We start from the raw sequence: 23,820 nt of genomic DNA on the forward strand, positions 1-23,820 counted from the left end.
CCCCGCCCGCTCCCCGCCCCGCCGCCTTAACCCGTCCGGCGCCGCCCGGAGCAGCAGGAGGCTGCAGGGTCAGGCTGCTCACAGGGCCCATCGGAAGGGCCATCACCTGTCGCAGCTCAGGACAGCACAGACAGGGGTTTGTGCCACTTCCTTCCAGCCGTTCTCGTAAACGGGGTAGAAAAAGCAAACAGGATCCACCTCACACCAACACAGTTCTCGAGGCTCCTCTCAGTTCCAGAGGGCAGGACCCAGGACACAGAGCTTTGCCATGAACAAGCCAAACTCACAGGTAGAAGGTGGTGTTAGGGGATTTACCTAAAGATCATGAGCAGATGGGCATTGCTGCATACCTGGATCATTTACTGAGTTAGACTAGGCATACATATCCAAGGTGTACAGAGCTACTCACATGTTTGCTTAGAGCTGGAGAACTGATAAAATAACAGCTGAAAGTCTCTGCTCCACATCTCAGAAATCCTGGTAATGATCACAGCATGAAACCTAGACAGAGCAGTAGAGACCAGGTGGTGCCTTGCCCGTGAACTTTGTTAATGAAAGGCCAAACAGCCTCCACTCCAGCAGCTTTTTCCCATTTTATCCATCAATGGAAGACCCCAAAATAAGACCCCAAACTCTTATACACCCTGCCCCCCTCACTTGAATGCTCCCCTTGAAGATGGCTCAGAAAGCTTTCTTTTCCTCCTTCCTGCCTGTTTCCTTCTAATGCAACTTTCTCACTACCTTCCCACCTACTTGTCTCCTCCTTTAAAGTCCTATAAGCAATTAAGCAAAAGCTTTTTATTTCCAGGGAACAAGACCACCAAAAGTAACAGCTCATCTACAGAACACTTTGCAAAAAAGCTTATGCTCCAGCTCTGCTCCATTAGTGTGCATCACCTCCTTAGCAGCTGGAGTGGAACCACCTATCAGTCACTAACTGTATTCAATTCTGTATTAGTGCACAGAACTAAGAGTCATCATATGCCAGATTTCCTGTTAAGTTTTAGATCTGTGGAACAGAGAGCTCCAGCAACTGGCTCTTGCCGTTTTCCCCAAGAGAACAAAACACCAGACAGATGTTGAAGACACAAACTGGTTTCTACAATACACTAGTGACCTACTCTAATATGCTAGGGCTGAAGCAGAAGCCTGGCTAGCAAGCAGCTTGATGTATGATTTAAAAAAAAAAATAATAAACCAATACTGACGAGAAAGCCTTATGATTCCATTACAGAAATTAAGTCTCAAAACCAGTAAGAATTGCAAGTATTTTCTACATTCCTTTAATTGATAAACCAGAGGATTCTGTCACAAACAATTATTTTTCTGATCAATGGCTTGGGCTGGTCACACTCAATGCCCTGCTGAATTGGAAAGAAGCTGTTTCAGTCAGAGCTTTGGGGCTTTAGCACGGTGGCTCACAGTGCCAAGGGCGTGGGATGCACCTCACCTCTAGGGAGGGTGGGCACTAGACCTGAGGTGATGAGCCTGTCACACAGTTCGTAAAACAAAGAATTTCCACAAAGTGCCATCCTACCTCAGACATCCTGAGGAAAAAAAATAATAATAAAAAAAAAAATTCCAAGCCCAAGGACTTGCCCTGCCTCAGTCAGATGTTGGCAGTTCCCAGCCATGGGCAGTAACATCTCACAACCACAAGAGGTGCAGAAGTCAGACGCTCAAGCGACAGCCCTTAGAAACACATACTGCCCAAAGTATCCATAAAGTAACAACATCTCACAACCACAAGAGGTGCAGAAGTCAGACGCTCAAGCGACAGCCCTTAGAAACACATACTGCCCAAAGTATCCATAAGTCCCACCAGGGCAACACACACTGGAACACCTTATGTGACTAATTATCTACTAACATAGCATTAATTGTCTGCTTTTTCTAGGTTTCAAGTCTCTAACCTAAGATTCCCCTAAGCACTGGCAGAAGGTAAGACAGTAAGGAAATTACATTTCCTTTTCAGATGTGCTGAATTTCAGTCCTGTTTACTAGGGGACTGTTTGATTTAGAAAGAGACATTCCAGAAAGCCACCAGTAAAACAGCAGCAAATATGGGAAACACCAGCATCTTGCACATAACAAAGTCAAGACTGCACACGGTATGGGCCAAGAAACTCCAGGGCCCCAAAGTAGATGCCTAAAGACTAACATTGACTCTTCTGAGGGGAAGGCAGTAATCTTCTGCTGGAGATCATCCAATTAACATCTGTTTGATGAAAAGACAGACTCTACACTGTTAGCAAAGATTTTCTGTATCTATCTTTTCACCCAGTGACTTCAGAAACTCCAGTTTGCTAGAAGGAGGTGGAAAAAAACCCACCTCCTCTACTTTTATGCTGTCCTTTGGGAAAGTATTTATTCACACGTAATTAAAAAATCAATTCTTTTCTCTCTTGCTCTTCATGTCAAACTCAGGCCAGTCCACATGACAACCAACTGTTGCTTCTTCACAGCTTGGAGGCAATTACTGCCGAGACCGCTACGGCTGCAGTGGGTTCAGCCCAGTGCAGGCTCCATGGGAGCAGTATTGAAAGTCTCCGTGAGGTGGTACTGTGAACTTGCAATATCTTTGCTCAAGGACAGCAAATCAGGCTTTCTTATCTAGGGCAGAAGGTAAACATGTAGTTTCATTAACAAGAACACACATTTTGGACAAAGCTGTTAGCAAGCCCTGCCTTTAACCCTCGAGTTTCTGTTGTCCTTTCTGCCAGCATCAGCGCATGATTTTTCCAAGTTCTAGTCAGTTTCTGACTATTGTTTATTGTTTTCCTACATGATGGTTACCTGCTAGTAAAGACTCCTGGTCCCCTCTAATACTCTTCTTCATGCCAGTTTCAAGTGGCTGTAATGCAGTATTTTGAGGTATCTTCCCAAAGAGGATCTTTCAGTTAGCTGGGATCTTGCTCCAGGTTTTACTGGCATAATTTCCTTCTTGCCCCAAGTTAAGCTCCCACCCACTATACTCACCCAGGGGCAGCATTCCAAATTGCCTTTGCAATTTGAAAGACGAGCAAGCCAGAACTTGCAGAGTCCATCATTAAGAATTAAGGATCATATCAAGACCACGTCCTTGCTAACAGACTCTGAAGTGATTATCTGCTACAGTCAGTTTACTTTCCAGGAGCAGATAGCCTCATTCAAAGTGGAGCATCTAATATAATAGCCCACCCTCCCCAGGAAGCAGTCAGTTCCACTCAAAGTCTTTGGAAGCACCTGGTAACACCTCTGCAGTACTGTACTGGAAGAACTTTAAAACTACCACAAGTGCTCTGTTTTCACTGAAAGAAAAATTCTTAAAAGGTCAAAGGGAAAAACAAAACATAGTACTTTGGGATGGTCATCTGTAAAGACACCTGAACAGTTAACTGAACAAACCAACTCACTTGTTACATATTTTCCTCCACTTAAGGTTCTTGAAGTTAATTAAGCAAGTCAGATTCCTGACTCTGTTTTTCCCTGAATTTGTCCTCCAGCTTACAGCAATACAATAGTGCAATACTAAAAAAAAAACAAAACTACAACCACCAAAGCCAGAACAATAACCTTTTTGTCATCCTTCACATGAGGCTTGATATGGAACCTCCAACCACGTAAAAAAAGTATTTACCTCTAGTAACAGCAGCAAGTAACAAATTGCTTTCCTTTTTAGTAAAGCTGGTCAAGAAAAGATTGTGCTCTATAAATATTTGTTAAACTTATGTACAAGAGGGAGAACAGCAATTAATTTGCACTTTTGTGCAGCTCTGTTTTTTCACATTAATTTATTTTAAGGAAATGAATTGGACCAAGTAGAAAATACAGTCTCAATGCTGGATGCATCACTTTCAATGAAAAATTCCCCCCCTCTCTTTAAGGACTTTTTATTTAATATTTTTCAGTACAGATTTTTAAAAATTATTTTCATGTATTTCTTTTTCTTATTAACAACAACAGTTGGTTCAGGGCCACTTTCCTGCCTCTTAGAGGTGATTAACAAACAGAGCTCCCATGGACACTGCTCAAGAGTCAGCCTTAACATGACAGAACTTGGGGCAAGAATAGAGTTCTCCACAGCTCTCCTCCAGGTGCAGCTTCTGGGCTCTCCTCCTGGTCAGCCAGCTGATGTCACATTAGCAGGTTTTCTTCCCCCAACACCTCAATTGGGTTAGTCTGTTCACAATAAGGCAGGTCCAAATAGTGGGTTTCATTGCAATTTGGAGAATTGTTGTTCTCCATATAACTATGCTTTCTTTATATATATTAGTAGTGAATGTCAATCGTCAATTAATAAGTATCAAGTTGTCATCACTCTCTTGTCTGAAAAAAACAAAACACAATTTTTCGATCAGCAAGAAATGCAACAAGAAGCAAAAAACTAAAGTGACTTCTGTTCTGTGGTCTCCCGTTTCAGCACACTGCTCCAATACTTGCACTGAGACAATTAAGCAGAAACAACTATAGTAGGAAAAGCTCTACATTTGCACTTCAGCTACCAGGCTTGTACCCTCAATGTTCTGCAGTAAAAACACACAGGTTTATTATGCTCAAGAAGACAAAAGTCTCTTATTCTACACTATGACTTGGATGTGAAACCTGAAGCTGTACCTGGCTGGAGTTGTTCTTAACTAGTTGGCTTCCAAGTGTCCACAGCAATTGCTGGGATACCTGCCCATCATCATAATCTCACATGCTCCTTTTTGGCTATGAGGTTTCCCTCTGCCAGAGTACATCAGAAGTATAAAGTTGCATTTCACAAAAGCCTCAGTATATAAGTAGACATGTATTCTACTGCTAAAATAGGATTTGTTACACCAGTTGGGATTGAACAAGTGTTCAGCTCTATTCCCTCTCCCATAGCCTGGGTTCCTTGCACCCTGCCCACAACACTGTGCATAAGCAGGAATTCTTCCACACTGCCTAGGGACAGTGACAAGATCTATCCAACCTCAGTGAGGTATTCAGAGGTGCGTGAGGTTCTCTCAGAACCAGAATTCAAAGAACAGAATTCCAGACCAGCAAGTACCAGGTGAGATGTCAATCTCTCACCAACACCAACTTAAAAAGCAATACTGCTAAGACCTCCAAAGGCTTGAGTTTGGTGGCAACCAATTAGAAGCGTGTTTCCAATATTCTGACAAACACTATTGAACCAGTTTGCCTCACAGACACAGCACGGATTCGGGATTAATTACTGGTCCTTAGCTGAAACACATTCTTTTGCTTTCTGCTACTACTCCTAGCTTAGTGGAAAAGCTTTTTAGAAACAGAAGACTTGCAAAACCTTAAGAAACTTAATTTGCTCCATGGCAGTTCCACATTATACTCTGCAGTCATCTCATCAACTTCCACCAGTTTCTGCACAGTATTTTTCATATGATTAAAAAACTTCAAATATGCATTTAAATTTGGAATTACCACTCCTGCATCATCATCAGACTAAAGATCTAACACCAAGTAAAGCACAAGAGGAACAACAGAGCCCAAATATTCCTTTGCAGTGAGAAGCTAACTGGTGTACTTCTGAGGAAAATACTCATTAAAAACACCCTACTGACCTCCTACAGCAGCAGATGAATGGCATGGAAGTCTGTTCTTTTCTGTAACCAACACTGCCATGGTCTCTCAGAAATTCATGCAGATCTGTTACTGGAAACCCACTCTGTTGATACTTCTGAAAAAAAGCATTTTATTTACAACACACAAGAAGTTACTGAGCGTGAAGTGTTCTAAAATTACTCTACAACTAGCCAGAACCACACTACTTGGTTCATTTGTTCAGTAGGAAGAAAAATCCCACAACAATCCCATCCTAGAAACACCAGACATTGCTGGTGGTACAAAGCAATTTAAGTGACATGAAATTCATACTATTCACTCTCACATTTTGTTTGCTGCCCATAGGATCAAGCAAGTACTCTCAAATCATCCTGACATTTATTCTCCCTTGTTCGTATCAGCTGCTGTTCTCACAGGCTGCTCTGGGCTCATTTTCTCTAGGAACCCCAATGCTGGATTTCAAGGGCCCTATGTGGATACTCAGCATTGCCATGCTGAAGAAAGACCCTACAAAACATCAGTTCAGCACACTGAAATAGGATCACAGAATCACTTAGGTTGGAAAAGACATTTAAGATCATTGAGTCCAACCACTAACCCTACTCTACCAAGTCCAGCACTGAGCCATATTCCCAAGCACCACATCTAGATATCTTTCAAAAACGTCCAGGGACGGTGACTCAACCACCTCCCTGGGCAGCCTGTTCCAATGCCTGACAACCCTTTCAGTGAAAAGGTTCTTCCTAATGTCTTGTCTAAACTTCACCTGGTGCAGCTTGAGGCTGTTTTCTTTTGTTCTATCACCAGTTACTTGTGAGAAAAGACCAGCACCTATTTATCTCCCTATTGATCCACATGAAGTGCTCAGAGGGAAAAGTAACAGTAAAACACTGGTCAGACCATCCAATAAACTCAGAAGCAGACAGCTAAACTCTACTTTGAGAACCTTAGAAAATGGAGCTCATGCTCAGTCTGGAATTTGTAGTTCATGTCAAACTGGCCTTATTCTGCTGGCCCATTTATCTGACAAGAAAGGGAAGAGAACTAAAGCACATAATTCATATTGCCTTCCCACTGGTTACTGCAGCTAACAGAAGCATGAAGGAGAGACAGCAGTATAGGAAGGAACAAAAATCAATAACCTCAAACTTTGTTTCACTTTCAGCCATTTTATACTGGGAATGGATTGTGCAACTTTAACTTGAACAAGAAGTCATGGGTCTTTCGGTAGACATATCCTTTAACTACAGATTTCCAAGCAGCACATTAAGCAAGCCTGGACATCTAAAGGAGTTTAGAGTTACCTGCTTAGCCTTTGCTACACTGCTGCCTAGGGGATAGTTTCTGAGATGCCAGCAAACTCTTCCTGATCTCAGCTTCTGATGCCATGGAAAGAAACGCTCACTCCAAATGAGACTTATCTGGCTCTGTGTAACTATATTTATAAATTGACTTTCCACTCATCCTTCCACTTAGGCTTCTGTTAGCTCTGTAAAGCCAGGTGAAGCAGCAGAAAATACAAAACAGGGACACACACTAAGGATGACTTTCCAAATCAATTATTGCTTAGTCTTTTGGATAACTAGCCAGTCATCCTCCCAGTTTCATCACAGACTAAGCTAAAAGATTTTATAAGTCTCACCAGTCACCATAATTAACACTAGACAATATGGTGTTGAGTGACTAACAAGAAGAAATACAAAACTAATTAGAAGTGTAATAGGAGAAAATGTTTTACCTTTATGGTGTCATAGGAGTCGGTAATGAGGGCAATAAAAAGGCTGAGGATCATGTATATAAAGAGGCTAATGAAGGAGTAGAGATACAACCGACTGAACACCCACACCAGCGTGCTCTTCTGCTGGATCTGAGCAAACGTGGCAAACATGTCATCACCATTGACCAGAGAAAACAGACACTCTGCCACTGTGTTCAGATCTTCAAACTAGAAAATAATGAAAGCAAATTATTAATAGAATGTGAATATACAACATTCAGATTAAACAGTAAGAGAGGAGTTTTGGAAAATATTGCTTTTGCTTTTATAGATATTTACTTGTATCAGAAGAAAAAAAAAGCCAACCCAGTCAATCAAATGCTACCACACTTTCTTTCCTGTATATTCAGACTAAAACATATCAGGACTTACCAGTAATAGAACCATGTAGAAATACAGTCTTGGCTAAGTATTATACATTGACATCAGAAATAAGATTTATTATCAAGAAATAAACTTGTGATGCTCAAAAAGCAAAATGGCCAGTGACTGATCACCACAGAAAATCTGTGTTACTGAGTTTTAAGCTATTTTAGACCTGCAGGAAAATGTCACTCTGCCAAAGCATGTATAAAGTGCTTTCACAAAATCTATGCAGTAAGTCCACGGTGGTATGCTGGCAACAGAATCCTTGTTCTCTGGTTACCCAGTTCTGTTGCATTACTGGAATAGGGGTAATTAATCAATACTGTATTAAGACAATAGAAATAGCACATAGCCTTCAGAGCTTGAATGATCTAAACTAGATGTGTCTCATGATATCATCTACCAGTTATTCAGAAAACCCCGAGTGTAGTTAAACAGTTATAGCTGTACTGTGATGCTACTAAGCACACCCTGGACAGAATAATGGCTTCATTTCAAGGACATCCTCTTAAATTCTTAGCTCCATTACCTCAAGCTGGAAGACACTCCGAGGCTAAATTCCATTCAGGACCAGAAAAGCACACTCCCAACCATGGCTCCAACTCTCCAAATAACTAGATTTGTTAACTATACTTTATTGAACTATGTGCTTTGGTCTAGCAATTATCAATGAAGCAATGTAACTACACTCACTTGAATTGCCATCCTGTATTGAAAACAATAAGTCAAGAGGCATATGTTCATAAAGAGAGCACACTGCTGCACAGGAACAGCACAGCTGGTCTTACCTATGGCTATTGTTATTATTATCATTAATATTGTTAATATTATTATCACTGTTATTTATTCTGAAAGCTCTTGTGAGACCCAGGAGCACATTTTCTGAGAAGAAGAGGTGCATAGCAAGGGCAGTTAATGAGTAGCCCACAAGCTTTGATGCATGAGTACAGAAGAAAACCTGCGAAGGATTGCTCACCTCCAAGTCCCTGGCTTGACAGAACACAAAAGGCAGGATTTCCCACTCCCCCTCTCTGGCTGAAGAAGGGAAGGAGCCCATAGAAATACGTATGTTTTTGAGGTAAGGCTTTCAGAATTTTTGAGCACCAAGACCTCTCTCTGCAGTGCAGCCTCGGGAGCAGGAAACCTCTGCACAGCCACAGCTGCTCCCCCTGACATGAGTAGTTTGCAAGAGGTGACACTTTCATTCAGAAGCATATTCCTGACTACACTTCCTTTTGCTCAGTTAATGTACTTGCTGTAGAGAAGCTACAAGAGGCTTTATGCTCTGCTTGTTATAAACAATTGAGCCTCTAGCATGGCTGAGGATCCCACAGCATCCAGCAACCATGAATAAAAGTATTGCCATCAACTTTAAATGTGTGCAGCCTCAATACCTACATTTCTCAAAGGAGAGAATTACATTATGTCAGAGGAATCCAAGATCTAGGGGTGCAAGAAGCTGAAGCAAGCGTTGAATAATGTGCTTCTGTTCCAACACACACTGTGTATAACCAAAAATCAAGAATAAGAAGCTGTACATTCATTACTGATTAAAGGACATCTAGAATTTATCACAACAGGAATCTGCCTTTTCTCAAGCTGTCACATAGAGCATCTGCCATGAAAACAAACAGGCTTTGTAGGTGTTTTGGTTTTTTTGCTTCCATTTTGGAATATACAAAGCCTTACTGCCATACCTGGTTCCAGACAAGAGACTTACCAGGCGCACACTTCGGCATCGACCTTAAAAACAAACGAAGCAAACAAACAAAGAAACCCACAACACACCCACACACAGGAAGCAAAGTAAACAAGACAAGCATTCATCCACCCCTTTGTGAGTCAAGACGTTACATGGCACAGAGAGTCTTGGAAAAAACAAAGTCAGAGTCAAGGAGATTCTCAGAAATGCTAACGATGAACCAAGGCCTCTTTAATCCAGTTGAACTGGGATTGCCAGAAGAGGGCGAAAGAGAGAACAGAACAATTTATCTCTAGTCCCCAGCCAGACGTTGCCTGAATAAACTATGCACTCATCACAAACAAAGCCATGTGTTTGCGATTACATTGAGTTCAAGCACACAGTGAAAGCAAGAGCACAACTAGTTGGTTAAATGGCGCAGGGGGCAGGAGGAACACATGGAAGGAAAATGCTTCATGTTAGAGCTTTTAAACAAAAGCATTAATTTAAGATCTATTTCTGATGTTACAACTGGGATCTACACACACAGGTATTCCATATCATTAGACCAGGAAAGAAGTACATACCTTTTCATGATAAGGTCCCAGGACAATCCAACCACAGAAAGTATAGCCAAGATAAATCATCCCAGCACAACAACAAAACCTTAGCACTTTGGGCAGCGACGCCTGCATAGTTAAAATGAGCACCTATACATCAGGATAGAAGAGAGAAGGTTTAGAAATATCTGATTATTAATGACAAATACATGCTGTAACTGTTGAATGTTTGAGTCCTGCCTTACATTGTAGGTTTGAAAATATCCCAGGTATCTGATGACTCCAACCCAGACAAACAAAGTTGACGTTCCAAGTAAAATGCTGCAGACATCATAACTTGTGAGGTTCTGCGGGATCCAAACAGAGCAGGTGGTCAAGTTACAAAGCAGCAGGTATGCCAGTTTGACAGATATTCAAATTCCAGAAGTTCAAACAAGCAAAGTAGGCCAGTCCGGTACTGAAAGGATGTTGCTACATCACAAAAATCAGACCAAAGTGAACTGCAGTTATTTAGCAAGATCACCCAAATGCCATAGTTCTGCAAGTAAAAGCACATCTACATGGATATTCTTGTAGTTTTGCATGAAGAATTAAAGCCTATACCTTGGTTATAACACAGTTTTCGTATTAGACTGAATATCTTCAGGTTTTTTTAGTAAAAAAAGGTTAACATATGCTATGCTATGCACGCAAGCTCTCATTTGCTGTCTAGTAAAACATGAACTATCATATAAATTAAAAGGGAGCCTCAGGACTACAGCCCTTCCCACCCTACATGCATTTACACCCCTGAACAGGCTGACAGCTGTTCAGAGCCTGAGCATCATTATTACCACCAGTGAAGTTTATAGCCAATTGTGCTTGCTTTTTAGTTCAGAAGGCTAGAATTGGTTGCAAGACACCCATCTAGCTCAAGACTTTCTGCCCTCATTCCCCTAGCTTGCCATACAGCTGCAGGTTCTCAAGTGCTTCCTCTGAAAGTCACTCTGGGCATCTGCCCTTTGAGCCTCAGTACACATGAAGCAGGAGCAGCACACAACGTACCCTGTTTTATCTCAGAATCCAGAGTTTTGTGAACACATGAATTGCTGACATACAGCTCTATTGAAGAAAAAAAACCCAACAAAACAAACAAGCAAAAACAAACAAACAAACAAAAAAAACCCTGAAGAGCTGCCAGCTGGAAAAGCACATTGATTTCAGCAAATCCAGACTTGGAGGTCAAGGACCAGCAAGTGACACTGTCTGTGCATGTGTTTTGGACAGGCCAGGAAAGCAGGCTGTAAAAGCCACATTTCCAGTCCCACAAGTCATCAAAATCCGTGTTTTACCCAAGGAGATAACTCTTGGTTTCCCTCTGCTGTATGTACTACTACTTCTAACACAAAAAAACCAACTCAAGTTGTTTTGGTTTTGTTGTTTGATTTTTGTTTTGTTCTTGTTTTGTTTGTTTTGTCCTTGTTAGGAAACTCCTACTGGGTCCTATATCAGGGATTAGGGGACTTGGCACTGTGGAAATAAGATGTTTAAATAGCTTACATTGTCTTACTGAAAGACTTTGAGGAAAAGGGCCAGAAACCAGTTATCAGTAAAAGCAGCACTAAGAAATTAAGTAAGAACTATCAAATGTAAACCAACAAGATAATTAGTGACTGTGATAGCTCACTTTCCTTTTTCCTTCCCAAGGTTAAAACCCATTACACATGGTTGCAACAGGATTAATCTTTTATCTGAAGTATTAAACTCTCACCTTGGCTTTTATTTCCATTTTTAGGACTGACCCAATGATTGTCATCACATCACTTATAATCACCAGGACATACCATCCATTTATGAACTCCAGGCGATCAGCATGACAAACATGACGCTTATATTTCTCCAAGAAGAAGTTCACAAATCGCTGTTGACAAGCATTTACATGTTTAGTTACAGGTCACCTTAGATGAAAAACATGTTTAGATGCCCCAGTAGCAAAGAAGTCCTCAAGTTTCACATACACCCTTTTGCTATAGTATTTGCTGGAATAATTGCTTACAACTCATTATCAATGGCAATAAATAGAGAAAAAAAAATAAGATTGGTTCATGCCAGTTAAACCAGCTTTCCACAGAACAGCTGACTTCATAACCAACCTCCACTAGCCTAGCCACACCTTGTTATCCCTTTTTTAACCCCCTTCATGAAAGTTTCTGTCCACTTCTAACAGAGCAAGGCCACCCAACTAAAGGACTGAAAGACAGAATTAGTAACTAATATAATTACAAGGCAAGAGCTCTCAGTTGCTCTTTTTGCTCATGAATGAATGCTGATGTCTGTGTTCCTGACACAAGTTTGTCAATGTCTTTGCTGAAGTGTCCTCTTCTCCCTAGTCTTGTTTACAAGCTACAATAACGATATATTGAACAAGATAAACAAGTATCTGTGCTTTCATACCCTACCTATCCTGAACTCTTTTTCCAGCTCCCTTAAGCCACATGCTTGTTAAGTTTGCATGCATTAATAGTTATAAGCTGGCACACCTGAGGGCCCAGCTTGTGTTTCTGCATCAGTAATTGGACCAGAAGAGCCAAGTCTATTTACATGAAGCTCTGCAAGCAGCCTGAGATGAAGTCAGACAGGGCCAACCCCAGCCTGCAAAGAAGGGCGAGTGAGGAAGAAGGTGACAGCAGCTGGTGATGAGGTATTTTGGAGGCAGAAGTAGGAAAGAAGAACTGAAAAAGGGTGTTTCCAGCCTCAGAAAGACAAAAAATCCCAGCCAGAGTTGGTCTATATGCTATGGTTTACATTTTCTCCAGTTAGAGCTGGCTTAGAGGGATGTTCATGAAAACATTAATTTATGACAAGTAATTTATGACGGGAATTCTACTCTGAAGCCAGGGAAGGAAGAATTCCTAATTTGAAGGTGCAGGATGTGTGGGCTGCTAGCAGCAGACTCAGGAGGGTTGGGGTTTTTTTGCATAAATTCCTGGTGAAAAAAAGTCTCTTTTGCTCTCATGAGACAACATACTTCCTATTATGGCACTACAACAACAGAAGTAAAAACCCATTCAGCTAGCAACTGTTCATCACAGACATCTACACATCCTTCCTAGAGATAGAGATACAGCAAAAGAGCAACATCCTGCAACAGATATACCACCTGATATTTCAAAACATACCACTTGACAGGACTAGCAGCAAACAAGACAAAATGAGCATTGCAATGATGAGCACTGTACTCACTTTTTGCAGTCTCAAGGCAAGAACAATGGATCGTGTGCAGAGGATGAGAGAAGCAAGGCAACTTAAAATGACAAATCCATCAAAGACTAGAATATACTGTGTGTTTTTCTGAAGAACTGTGAAGAGTCAAAGGGAAGCAGAGTTAGTCTTTTCACATCTCTCTGAGCACCAATTGTTAAAGTGTCATGTATTTTGCATTTGCACACTTTCATCCTATCAATAGATGGATTATCAAGAAATATTCTTTCTGCAACTATGGAGATTGGGCCACAAGAGCAAACAGCATGTTCAAGTTCTTCAAAATAGAAGCAAAAATGGACATATTAACACAACTGTCCCCTTTCTGCACTAAGTTCATCTGTCTGCACTCCAACAGTGTCACAACTACACAGTCTAGAAGAAATGCAGAGTTTGGCCCATACCAACATTATTAAATCAAAAGAAAAAAATCCCACCTAACTTCTCATTCCATGACCTGCAATCAGAAACTTGTTTGATTTCTGAACTGTATTATTTTTATCCACAGGTTTATAAACAACCATGTGAACCCAAATCAGGTGTTTTCCTTGACTTGCTCATACGAATTGATGAACAGAATGGGGAATGCCTTGCTATACAGACTTACAGAGCAAGGGAAATGATGGTAGAAGATGTATAACACTGCCAACACAAGTGCACCATACTTACCAGAGCCAAATATGTGCCAGTCCTTACATTCTTGAATATCAGTGTCACTATCAAAATAGATTTTGATCTTTCCACTGTGGGCTCTATTATTGAAAGTTATCTGGAAAAAACAAGAGGACATCAGAAACAAGACTAACAAAATGTCAATCCATAAAAAGAAAAAAAAAAAAAAGAAAAAAAGAAAAAAGCTTGGTAAGTGCTTTTATATAATAAGAAAATAAAATGTGGTGATCAGGTAAGCTTTAAGAAGACTGTTACACTAAGTGTTGGTGTAGATGTGACTTGAGAACATACCACTTATAGCATAAAAAGCAATATTGCAAGAAGCTCAACTTCAAGTTTAACCTTTAGAAGAACAACAATTACTTGACTCCTCAGGTTAAGTTACTAGCTAGAATATGATACAAAACAATATTGTCCCATGGGACTCTGTTTCAGCAACCTTTGGGAAGAAGGGGTAAGGGCCAGGACATGCTTAACTACTTTTGCCTTTCAGTCTAAATATGAGGATGATGACTACCTCTTAGCTTAAGCACTTGTTATGCATACAGTGCTGGAAGCACCATAGCCCCTATTCACTTACAGTATTCTGAAATGCATAGCAGTCAGGCAGCTCACGGGCATGGATTGTCTGCAGGGCAATGCCTTTCAGCTTGAAGGAGATTTCAACCTGTATAAGCCTGAGTGTTTAGAAAAGTGTATGAACATATCTAGAAATACACACAAAACCACACACACAAAACAAGGAAACTGCACAACTCAGAATCCACCATATTCATATGAAAGCTAAAAACAGAAAAATCCCCCCCAGCCACTTTACCTGTAAAATTCGAGATTGAAAAAAGAGGAGTTCAGCTTCAGTTCAGCCTTCTTACCAGCTAGCTCCTGTGGCTTAAAAAAGATACATTCTGGGAGGAGAAGAGGAAAAGCTGTGGTCTTGAAAACTTCACATAAAAAGCATCATAAAAGTGAGATAATCAAGTTGAATGGCAAGTCCTAATCAGGCAAAACTCTGATTCTGAGCAAAGCTATCCACAGAAAGGCCCAGCTAGTGGAATCAAAAACAGGGTCATGTAGTAAATCTTAAGAGGCTAACAGCTAGGACTCAGCTCTGAGAGGTGGTAAGGACAACCAACCAGTGAAGGTACAGAGTGACCAGCATCCAGAATTCTGTATTTGAACCTTCTGCAAGAAGCGGGGGTGGAACGAAAAAAACCCAAAACAACAAACAAACAAAACCACAACCCCCTCCCCCTCACCCAACAGGAGTAACAGCAGTTGAAAGGAGCTTCCTATAATCTACACAGCTGCCATTTCTAGGCTGGTACTTAAAAATCAAAAGGGAAATAGGCTAAAGACATGTTAGTGTTCCTATGATTGACACATTAAAAGCTATTGGTTTTAAACTCTACTGATTTAGCATCAGAATATAAGTACTCCACAACAAGACATTTTTAGCACAAGAAGACTATACCTGTTTCAGTAGAAACATCTATGTTCAGTGTACCATTGGAAGGAAGCATTGTGCCTTTCTTGTACTGCTGCTTACAGATTTTTAAACCTGATCCTCCATGTTCATAACCAAGTGTCCCCAGGGATATGCTCTTTAATTGCTTGTACTAGTTTAAAAACAAAACAGAAGCAGGAGTTAGAGACAGTAGTCTGTTCTGCATTAGATAGCAACTTGCAATCTCAAAGTCATGTGTATCAAGATGGCTTTTTACATCAATAAAACATCTTTACTTCCCCACAAAGTCTGTAAATTGAGACTGGATGTCTTATGGGAAGCTAAGAAGGCTGCTGGCCACTAATTAGTAGTGATTGGCATCTTTGTGACATAGTAACTGGGTACCCCATACCTACTGGGCTGCCTGCAAACCATCACCCATGTGCCCCACACAAGCCAGCAGGCAGCTTTTCGTTAGTTGCCTGGCAGCAGCTTCAATGCAATATTGCTACTAACCACACACACTCCAGGGATACACTGTGTATTTATCTCATTAAGGTGTTAGTTTTCACACCACTTGAATCTTGATTGCTTTACATACAACCCAAGTCTTATCAAACCCAACCCAAGAGTACAACCAAAGCTGCTCCCTGGGTGACTACAAGGAGGGAAGCCACACGTTCACTGTATCACCAGCAACAGAGGAAGGGACACAGAGCTTGGGCAGCCTCCAGAAGTAATTTAACCTGCCTGCTTTACACAAGCACAGAAGCAACTGAAAACATGCTTGTGAAGAGGTACTTTCTTTTTCACTCATACTAAATACAGCACAATTTGCCTTCTTCCTATGTTAAGATATGCTTGAAAACAAGGACTGAAGAGGAAGCCTATAAAGCTATGCCAAGCCAAGCATTGCCCATGCATGGATCAGCCCTAAGGACCACCAAAGAACTCCATTCAAAGCACAGGTCTCCTCACTCACCTTCCACACGCCCTTGGTGTCTGCTGGAAGCAAGATGAAAGCTCTGGTCCTTGGAGTAACAACTTCTAGCCCTGCCCAAGCAAGGCAAACTCCTGGGACACTGCTCTACCCTGACAGCTGAGAACACTAATGACTAACTGAACACAGCTGTCTGCCAGCTCAGCTAACATTGTCCAAGAGAAGCCAGATAGACCCCTGGCCCTTGGAGGAAGGAGACAAACACCTAGCAATTCCTTAGTTTTTATAATTGCCTCACCTAAGGAAGGAGCTGGGGCAGTACAGAACTGGGCCGCTCTGGAAGAGGCCTGAAGTAAATAAATGTGGGAAGTCAGTCAAGGCTTTCCATTTCTTAAAAAAACAAAATAAATTCATCTGGCTTTGATACAGATAAGACCCTATTCCCCTTAACTACAAGATCTTGTTATTATGCATTATTCAGTGCCATCCTATCTCCTCCTTCCTATGGGCATTATGGCCACGAGTCCATTGTGTGAGGTACAAAGTCTGAGTGGACAACCACACACTCCATGTCCAAAAGAACTGTAACAGAAACCATCACATTTCCATCCAAAGCTCTGCCTTGCAGTGCTACTTTAAGTCCTCACAGCTGAGCCTGCAACAAGTTTTGACAGCCTGGGAGAAAAGCACAGCCTCTGCACCCTGTCAGAATGTTATCTTAAACTGAGGAAGCCAAGTCTGACTAAGGCAGGTCAAGCGAGTGGAAACAGTAATTAGTCACAACCCCACATCCCTCTGAGGGCACCTCCAGATCACTGCATCTAACAGCCACTGCTTTGTTCACATGTGTTTTCAGGCTCTGCCCTCCTGACAGCCTAACATGTGGCTCTGGGTTACTCACACACCACTTTCCAAAATGCTAGAAAACACTAAAAGCAAAATTCCCATTTACACATTTCTAAGTCAGAGCAGCCAGAAGAACACCCTGGTCCTCCAGACTGCTGCAGGCAGGGTACAAGTCTAATAACTCCACACAGCTTCTTTGTAATAGAAGCTTTCAAATTGGACCTGGGAGAAGAATAAGGAAAAGCTGTACACTCTTCCAAGATGAATGTATATTTATTTTTTTAATTGCAGTGTGAAAATATCACAATAGCACATTATACAAAGCTTATTACCATCTTCTTTAATATCATATCCTTCTGCTTGCCCCACACCTGCAACTCCCCCCAACCATGCAATTCAAAATCAAACTCAAAATAATAAAACCTATGGTCTCTAGCTGCCCGTCTCAAAACAAAAAAGCATTGCTGGCTTCCCTCTTCCTAGAAATCATCCTTTAAAAAACAAAAAATCAGCCTGAAAAAAAGCAACACCAGTCATAGAGTTCACCTGTAGGCACACGTTTTTAACTCTTCCATGTGATGAAAAAAGCCTCAGGAGCACCACAGAACAGCAAAGAACCCAGCTTACACATTTAAATCTCCTTAAAGGTTATGTCTATATTTATACAACACAGACATGTTATAAAGTAACCTTTTTCTGGTGCCTGTATCATACATTGGCTCATTCTTGAGGATATAAACCTATTATTTCTCTACTGTCTTCTATATGGACCTCAGTGCCTACAAAAGAAGGAAAGTGAGACAAAGCAAGCAAGGAAGGAAAAAAAGCACAGTTCATAGCAGAAATAGTGGCAATATTGAGAGTTCAAAGGAAGACTGAGAAAACTACTTCAACGCTCATTTAACACACCAGGAGTGAGAGTCTTGGCCTTGCCTAGCATGTTTCATCTGTTGAGGCTCTGCTGTGTCCTAGAAGTGGCTGAGGAGCAGGAAGCTCCCACCAGGGCATTTTTAAGCAGCAGGTATATACAGCCTTGGCACCACTGCAACTGCTGGACAGAACTGACAGCAGCAAAACTGTTTTAAACCTAAGCATTAGAGATGATGCTCCAAAGTTGGGGAAAATGAAAGGTGGTTTAAAGCCACTTTCTGTTCATCCCATGTGAGCCATTTCTAGGCTTATCTTCACCCACAAACACAAGAGACATTTCATTATACACACATTCATCTCCTGACTTTTCAATATATTAATATGAAACACAAAAATGTTTACTGAATTCTCATCCTAAATTTATTCACTTTCCTCCCATGATTGTAAAGGGACTGTTCTATAAAATACCATCCCCACCCACGGTGAGTGCCCCTACATTCCTGGAAGTACCATATTCCCCATTTTGATGCCTCTGGCACTCACTACAAAGCTGCAATTCAGCATGGCTGTAAGCACAAATTTTTTCAATACCAAGCACAGGTATACTCAAGCACATGCCTCTTCAAAGTAAGACCTAAACAAAGGTTCCAGTTAATGCAAGATGACTGATTTTCAAACTTTCTGGATTTCAAAACTACACACCGAGTGGAATTTTGGCTTGAATTTTTCTCCAAGAGACAAAAACACCAACACATGAAATTCAGGATACCCCGCCTATGCTGATTTATTGAAGAACTAAAAATGGAGATAGAAAACCAGAACCTAAACACCAGTTTATACCTGTATCTTCAGCCTTAACACTATTCCTTATTAACACACACTTACCTGATTAATAACATAAAAAATGCTATCATAAGCATCCTGTTGTGTGTATATACTGCAGCTGTAGTCATCTTCATCAATTCCAGAATAGCCTTTCAGGAATAGGTGTTTAAAAGCAATAGTGTTTTCCTCTTTGAATGAGACCACCAACTGGTTACTCAAACCAAAAAAAATAAGCTGACAAGAGAAAAACAAACAAACAAATTCAGACTTTGAACACAAGTCAAGCAGCAGCCTTTTGGAAACAGCTTTGAATTCTATTAAATACAGAACATTGCTGTAACCCTGTACAATAGAAGCAAAGAATCTGTTAACTACTGCCATAAGACTACTAAAGTAAAGGTTACCACATGTAGGGTAAGAGAAACAGAAGCCAAAGTCTCCCACTGATTCTAAAACTCATAGTGCAGCAGCCAAACAGACAGCTAGATCACTACCATCTTCCACACAAGCTGGACCAACAACTCTAACTGGAATTTGTCAAAACTTCTGTTGAGGATACAAATGGCATAAGAGCTAACCAACAGGCACAGCCTGCTACCCCAGAAATGCTGTGCTCTACTATGGGACAAATTCCTGCACCTTCTTCCTACCTCTGGCATTGCACAGAATTAGAGCAAACTATGAGGGACCCGACAGCAACAAAAAGCATCACCTGCTTGTCACAGGTGCTGGTTAAGGAGGCTATAATAAGAAGCAGCAGCAGAGTTACTGCTGCTTTGTGTTGTAGTACCATTTGAATGCTCCTGTTCCCACAACCACCAAGGAAAAAATAGAAATCAAGCCTAGGAGCTGAAAAAACAAGAAACAATTTCTTCACAGGCATAGTAGCAAGAGGATATCCCAAGCCCCAGATATCTGATTCTTTATCCTAGGTTTAAAACACTTACTAACAGCAAATGTTAATCTGGTGCATCACTGCGTGGAGTTTCCAAGCTCCACAAGAAAGTGGCAGAAGCAAAGAAGTAAGAGTGATAAATTGCAAGCAAAAGAACTGTGAACTTGGAAATCCCCCAAAGCAAACAGCCAGGCTCCACTAAATCCCTTCATTCAAAACAATGGAAACTGGAAAGTACACTAATTTTTTTTCCTTCCCTTCACTGGAATATGTCATCTTTTGTCCTAGACAGTAATTGCTTAGATCTGGGCCAAGCTGAAAGAATACATGGAGAAGGACTATTTAGTGCAAGACTGTTTAAATTCTAAATCAACTACTTACATCTTCAGTTAACTGCAAAAAAAAAAATATTAAAAAATCACCAGGTGCTACAAATAAATCTGCAGCACTTCAGTATCTCTGAAAAATCAGGGATGTTCCAGATGCAATCACACTCAGCGAGGTTTCCTCAGGGGACTCCCTAGGGGATTTCAGCACAGAGCTGTAGCAAAACTGACTCCCCACACTAGGACCAACACTTGGGCAGCTCAGTCAGGCACAGACAACCCAGCTGCTGCTGCACCACAATGAAGAAGCCACATATGTCATGATTAACAGGTCAGCATCACATAGAAGCAGCCAGGAGGAGACTTATTTCCTAGGTTATCCTTCAAGAGCCTCGCCCTCACTCCAAACCATGGAGATGTTTGTTGAACCTGTACATTTACTATTAGCTCACATTCAGTAACTCTATTTCCCTTTTCATGCCCACTACCTGCCTGGCATCTGAGCAAGACCCAGGTCTGCAAGAAAAAATTTAAGCAGCAACCCAGAAAATCTTGTGGCCTTTGAAAGCCAAGCAGCAGAGCAGCCCTTCTGCTCACAAAGGGTAGTGGACACTCGAGCAGCAGACAGAAGAATTACCCATTAACTGACTCCCCCGAGAATTTAAGTCAGTAGGTTAGAATAGATTGGAAGTATTGTACTTCTTGAGAGCCATGTGAAGTGGTATTTTGTCTAATTAATCACATACAACTGCCCTGTCTTTGAGTGAAGTGCAATACCCCACACCTGAGGTGCAGCTGCCAGTGAAGTAAGATGGGGCAACTCGTCCTCTTGGCTTACACTGGGCTCACTCTGCCCATCCCCTCCTCCCCCCACCTGAAAACACTCCCTGTTCTCAGCAGCTCCCACACCACAGGCAGCAATTGTGCCAGCTCTAGTGTACATGGCCTACTTCAGCCAGCCTTGCTTGGACAGACTGCCCACTGCCCCCCTCTCCCACCGGCCCTCAGGTCTGTCAGGGCTTGGGTACAGCACGGCAGCCGGGGCTGGATCCCGTGCCAGAGGGGCAGAGAGCCTGGGCTGTCCTTCCAACAGGGAAACAAACAGCAGGAGCGGTCAATAAAACGCAGGGACACATAAGCTGGGGTTACACTTCATTCTAGAGGGCAAGTCAAACACAAATCCTGCAACTCAGCATGTTTTTAGGAGCTGCACACTTAGCTGTACTTGCAAAGCGTCCCATGTCAGAGTCCTGCATTTCAAAGGTCCAGAAAACTCATTTCTACTTCTCTATGTGTCCCGTTTTGCTTCCCTCAACCCCTAGTCACCACTTAAGTGGACTGTAGATTAATCAACTCTACTGTGACACCAGTGCAGTTGAAGAACCACCCTCTTCTCTGCCTCCACCTACCCAGGTACCTGGTGGCTTGAAACGCATTGGCTGATGCACAGGGCACATCCAGTTCCTGTAGCCCAGTCATCCTCATCATCACCAGAGACAGCAGCACTTTCACACTCACATGTACATTTCAAGTTACTGACTAGATTTCAAGAAATATCACTTTTGAAACAGCCCAGTGAAACTGCCAGCTACGATGGTAATAGGAAGCACAACATGGAGCAGTGCTCTGACAGCAAGTCTGAAGACAGCCCTGGATTCAGTGGGGAAAGTAATTTGCTTTAAGAGTGCTATCTTGAAAACAAAAAATTAACCTAAAAATCTTAAAAAGCAAAATACCTGGTCAAATACTGCCCCAGTACCTCCAGAAGGCTTTTGTAATTTCTGTTATTCTTCCCCCTCAACACACCTTTCATAGTATTTTTTTCTTTCCAGACTGAAGCAGGAAGTTCAAATCAGTAGCAAATATCCAGGGATGGCAAAGGCCCAGAACTACAGACCTGCTTCTCCTGCACACATTCACTACCCTAAGTGTAAATACAGAGGAAGAATTACCTGTGTAGTAACCATAAGAATCTTCAAAATCTGCAAAGCCAGCTTCCATGGTATTTGACGTCTTGCTCTGTATTTTTCACAAGGGTTCATGAAGTAAAACTTCAAATCCTCTTTCAGAGTCATCTCTTTTAGATCTAAATCTGACTGAGCCATCATATTTCTGCCATAAATAAAAAGTTAATTAGAAACAAACACACACTTTAGCAGACCATTTCCTCTTATTGCAGTTTCACCTCTCATCACCACATGACAAAAATGGTCTGTAGCAGTTTTGGTTTATTCCACAGCAAAAAGCAAGAAATACTTCCCTATGATCACATCATTAAAAAATCGTTCTCTCACATTAGATTATCAAAACACAACATTTACACAACTATTTATCAGGAAGTAAGCACTAAATAAGTATCTGTAATATGAATAGAAAGCCTGCATTTATCTCTTTTATTAAAACTAAATATTTGAATAGGGCCACTATTAACACATTTCACTCTCATTCTACCACCAGGAAAAAAGGTGTCTCAAAGACTAAACAACCAGAGCAGGCTTCATAGCACACTTCTGTTATTAACATGCAGCTTTAAGGACTAAACTCATAGGCATTTATTTATTTAAATATCTGGGCATGTACAAATCAGAGAAACAAGCACAGAGGAGCGTTGTTGTAGGTGTCTTAAATCACTCTGAGTTTCTCCCTCTCAGCTGAATGGGACACTGAAAACCTTTCCCTTTTCCTAAACTTTTAAACCCTCTTTTCCAGTACCATAATGGTCGGAACTTTCCTACTTCACACAGAGATCAGAAGTAAACTTTTTTTTTTTTTTTTAACTCCCTCCATGAGTTAAGATAGAGCAATCATTTCTGAAACTGGCTACATAAGCTGATTATCAGTCCTATTAACCAGGCAGAAAATAACTCTCCATGTTGCAAATTTTATAAAGGATAACATTTTCTCTGAAGGTCAAAATCGAAATCATCATTTGCAAGTTTTCAGAAGCATTATTTCTTCTTTAGTCCTTACCTATCTGAAGTGTATGGGTATTTAAGCCCAAACTGTAGACCACAAAACACATTTATTTGATTTGCTAGAAGCAGCTATCTCATAAGAAGAGAAATTAGGAGCTAAAAAACACTGTAAAGTTGACACTGTCAGGTTTCCTCATAGAGGAAGTGAAAAAACCAACACAAATGCTTTTAACATAAGAAGCTCAAAGGTTATCTATATTACACAGCCTTAAATCAATCATTCATGAAGATGATGGGAGAGAGGCTGGTTTTTATTTTGAGACAGGAAGGTTTTTGAGAAAAATTGTGGCATACATCCCTATTTAAATTTAAAATAAAAACTTACTAGACTAGTTTTACTAATGTTTAAGATACAAAAACTTGGAAAAGTTTAAATGAAACTTACAGAAAAGCATGATAATAATTGCAGTTGTAAGTAGTGTCTAAGTCAACAAGGACACACATACAAACTTCAATCCTGCACTGACACCCAAAGATATCACTATTTCTGTACCAGCTTCTCCCGAATGGGCAGCAGCAGTTGTGTGGGTACAAAACGAACAAGACAAAACCCAGAGAAAAATCACAGGAGTAGATGGAAAAGAAAGACTAAACAAAGCAGCTTTAAACTCGATCTGGTCAAGATTTAAAGTATGAAGGTAAGAACCACTCCAAGACTTCAGCAAAATTCTTCCCTAAGCTTCCAGTAAAAGCATATCTGAAGTGACAGATCTTTAAATTCAAACTGTCAGCCTTATAAGAGGCACTATTTCATTTAATGTTCAAATAAATACCACAGAAGCCATGGTGGGTTTTCCAAAGTTGTCTTCCAAGCCCCTGCAGCTATTCTAAAAACTTGATGATGACTAATAACAAT

The 23,820-nt window shown here is 41.1% G+C and overlaps 1 protein-coding gene across 1 annotated transcript; it reads right to left on the minus strand.

The window, feature by feature from the left end:
- Positions 1–4,017: 4,017 nt before the first annotated feature.
- On the minus strand, positions 4,018–22,097 carry MCOLN2 (mucolipin 2). The gene is made up of 13 exons (XM_010006607.1): positions 21,942–22,097; positions 18,829–19,002; positions 15,315–15,459; positions 14,661–14,748; positions 14,424–14,520; positions 13,841–13,940; positions 13,154–13,269; positions 11,682–11,831; positions 10,177–10,278; positions 9,959–10,081; positions 7,286–7,492; positions 5,547–5,662; positions 4,018–4,308 (listed from the first exon to the last, which is right to left on the minus strand). Exons 1-13 carry the CDS (start codon positions 22,095–22,097, stop codon positions 4,272–4,274), a joined length of 1,611 nt encoding a protein of 536 aa, XP_010004909.1. The 3' UTR covers positions 4,018–4,271.
- Between the last annotated feature and the right edge of the window lie 1,723 nt (positions 22,098–23,820).

Source organism: Chaetura pelagica, unplaced genomic scaffold (genome assembly GCF_000747805.2).
Source record: "Chaetura pelagica isolate M959 unplaced genomic scaffold, ChaPel_1.0 scaffold69, whole genome shotgun sequence".
Taxonomy (NCBI): domain Eukaryota; kingdom Metazoa; phylum Chordata; class Aves; order Apodiformes; family Apodidae; genus Chaetura; species Chaetura pelagica.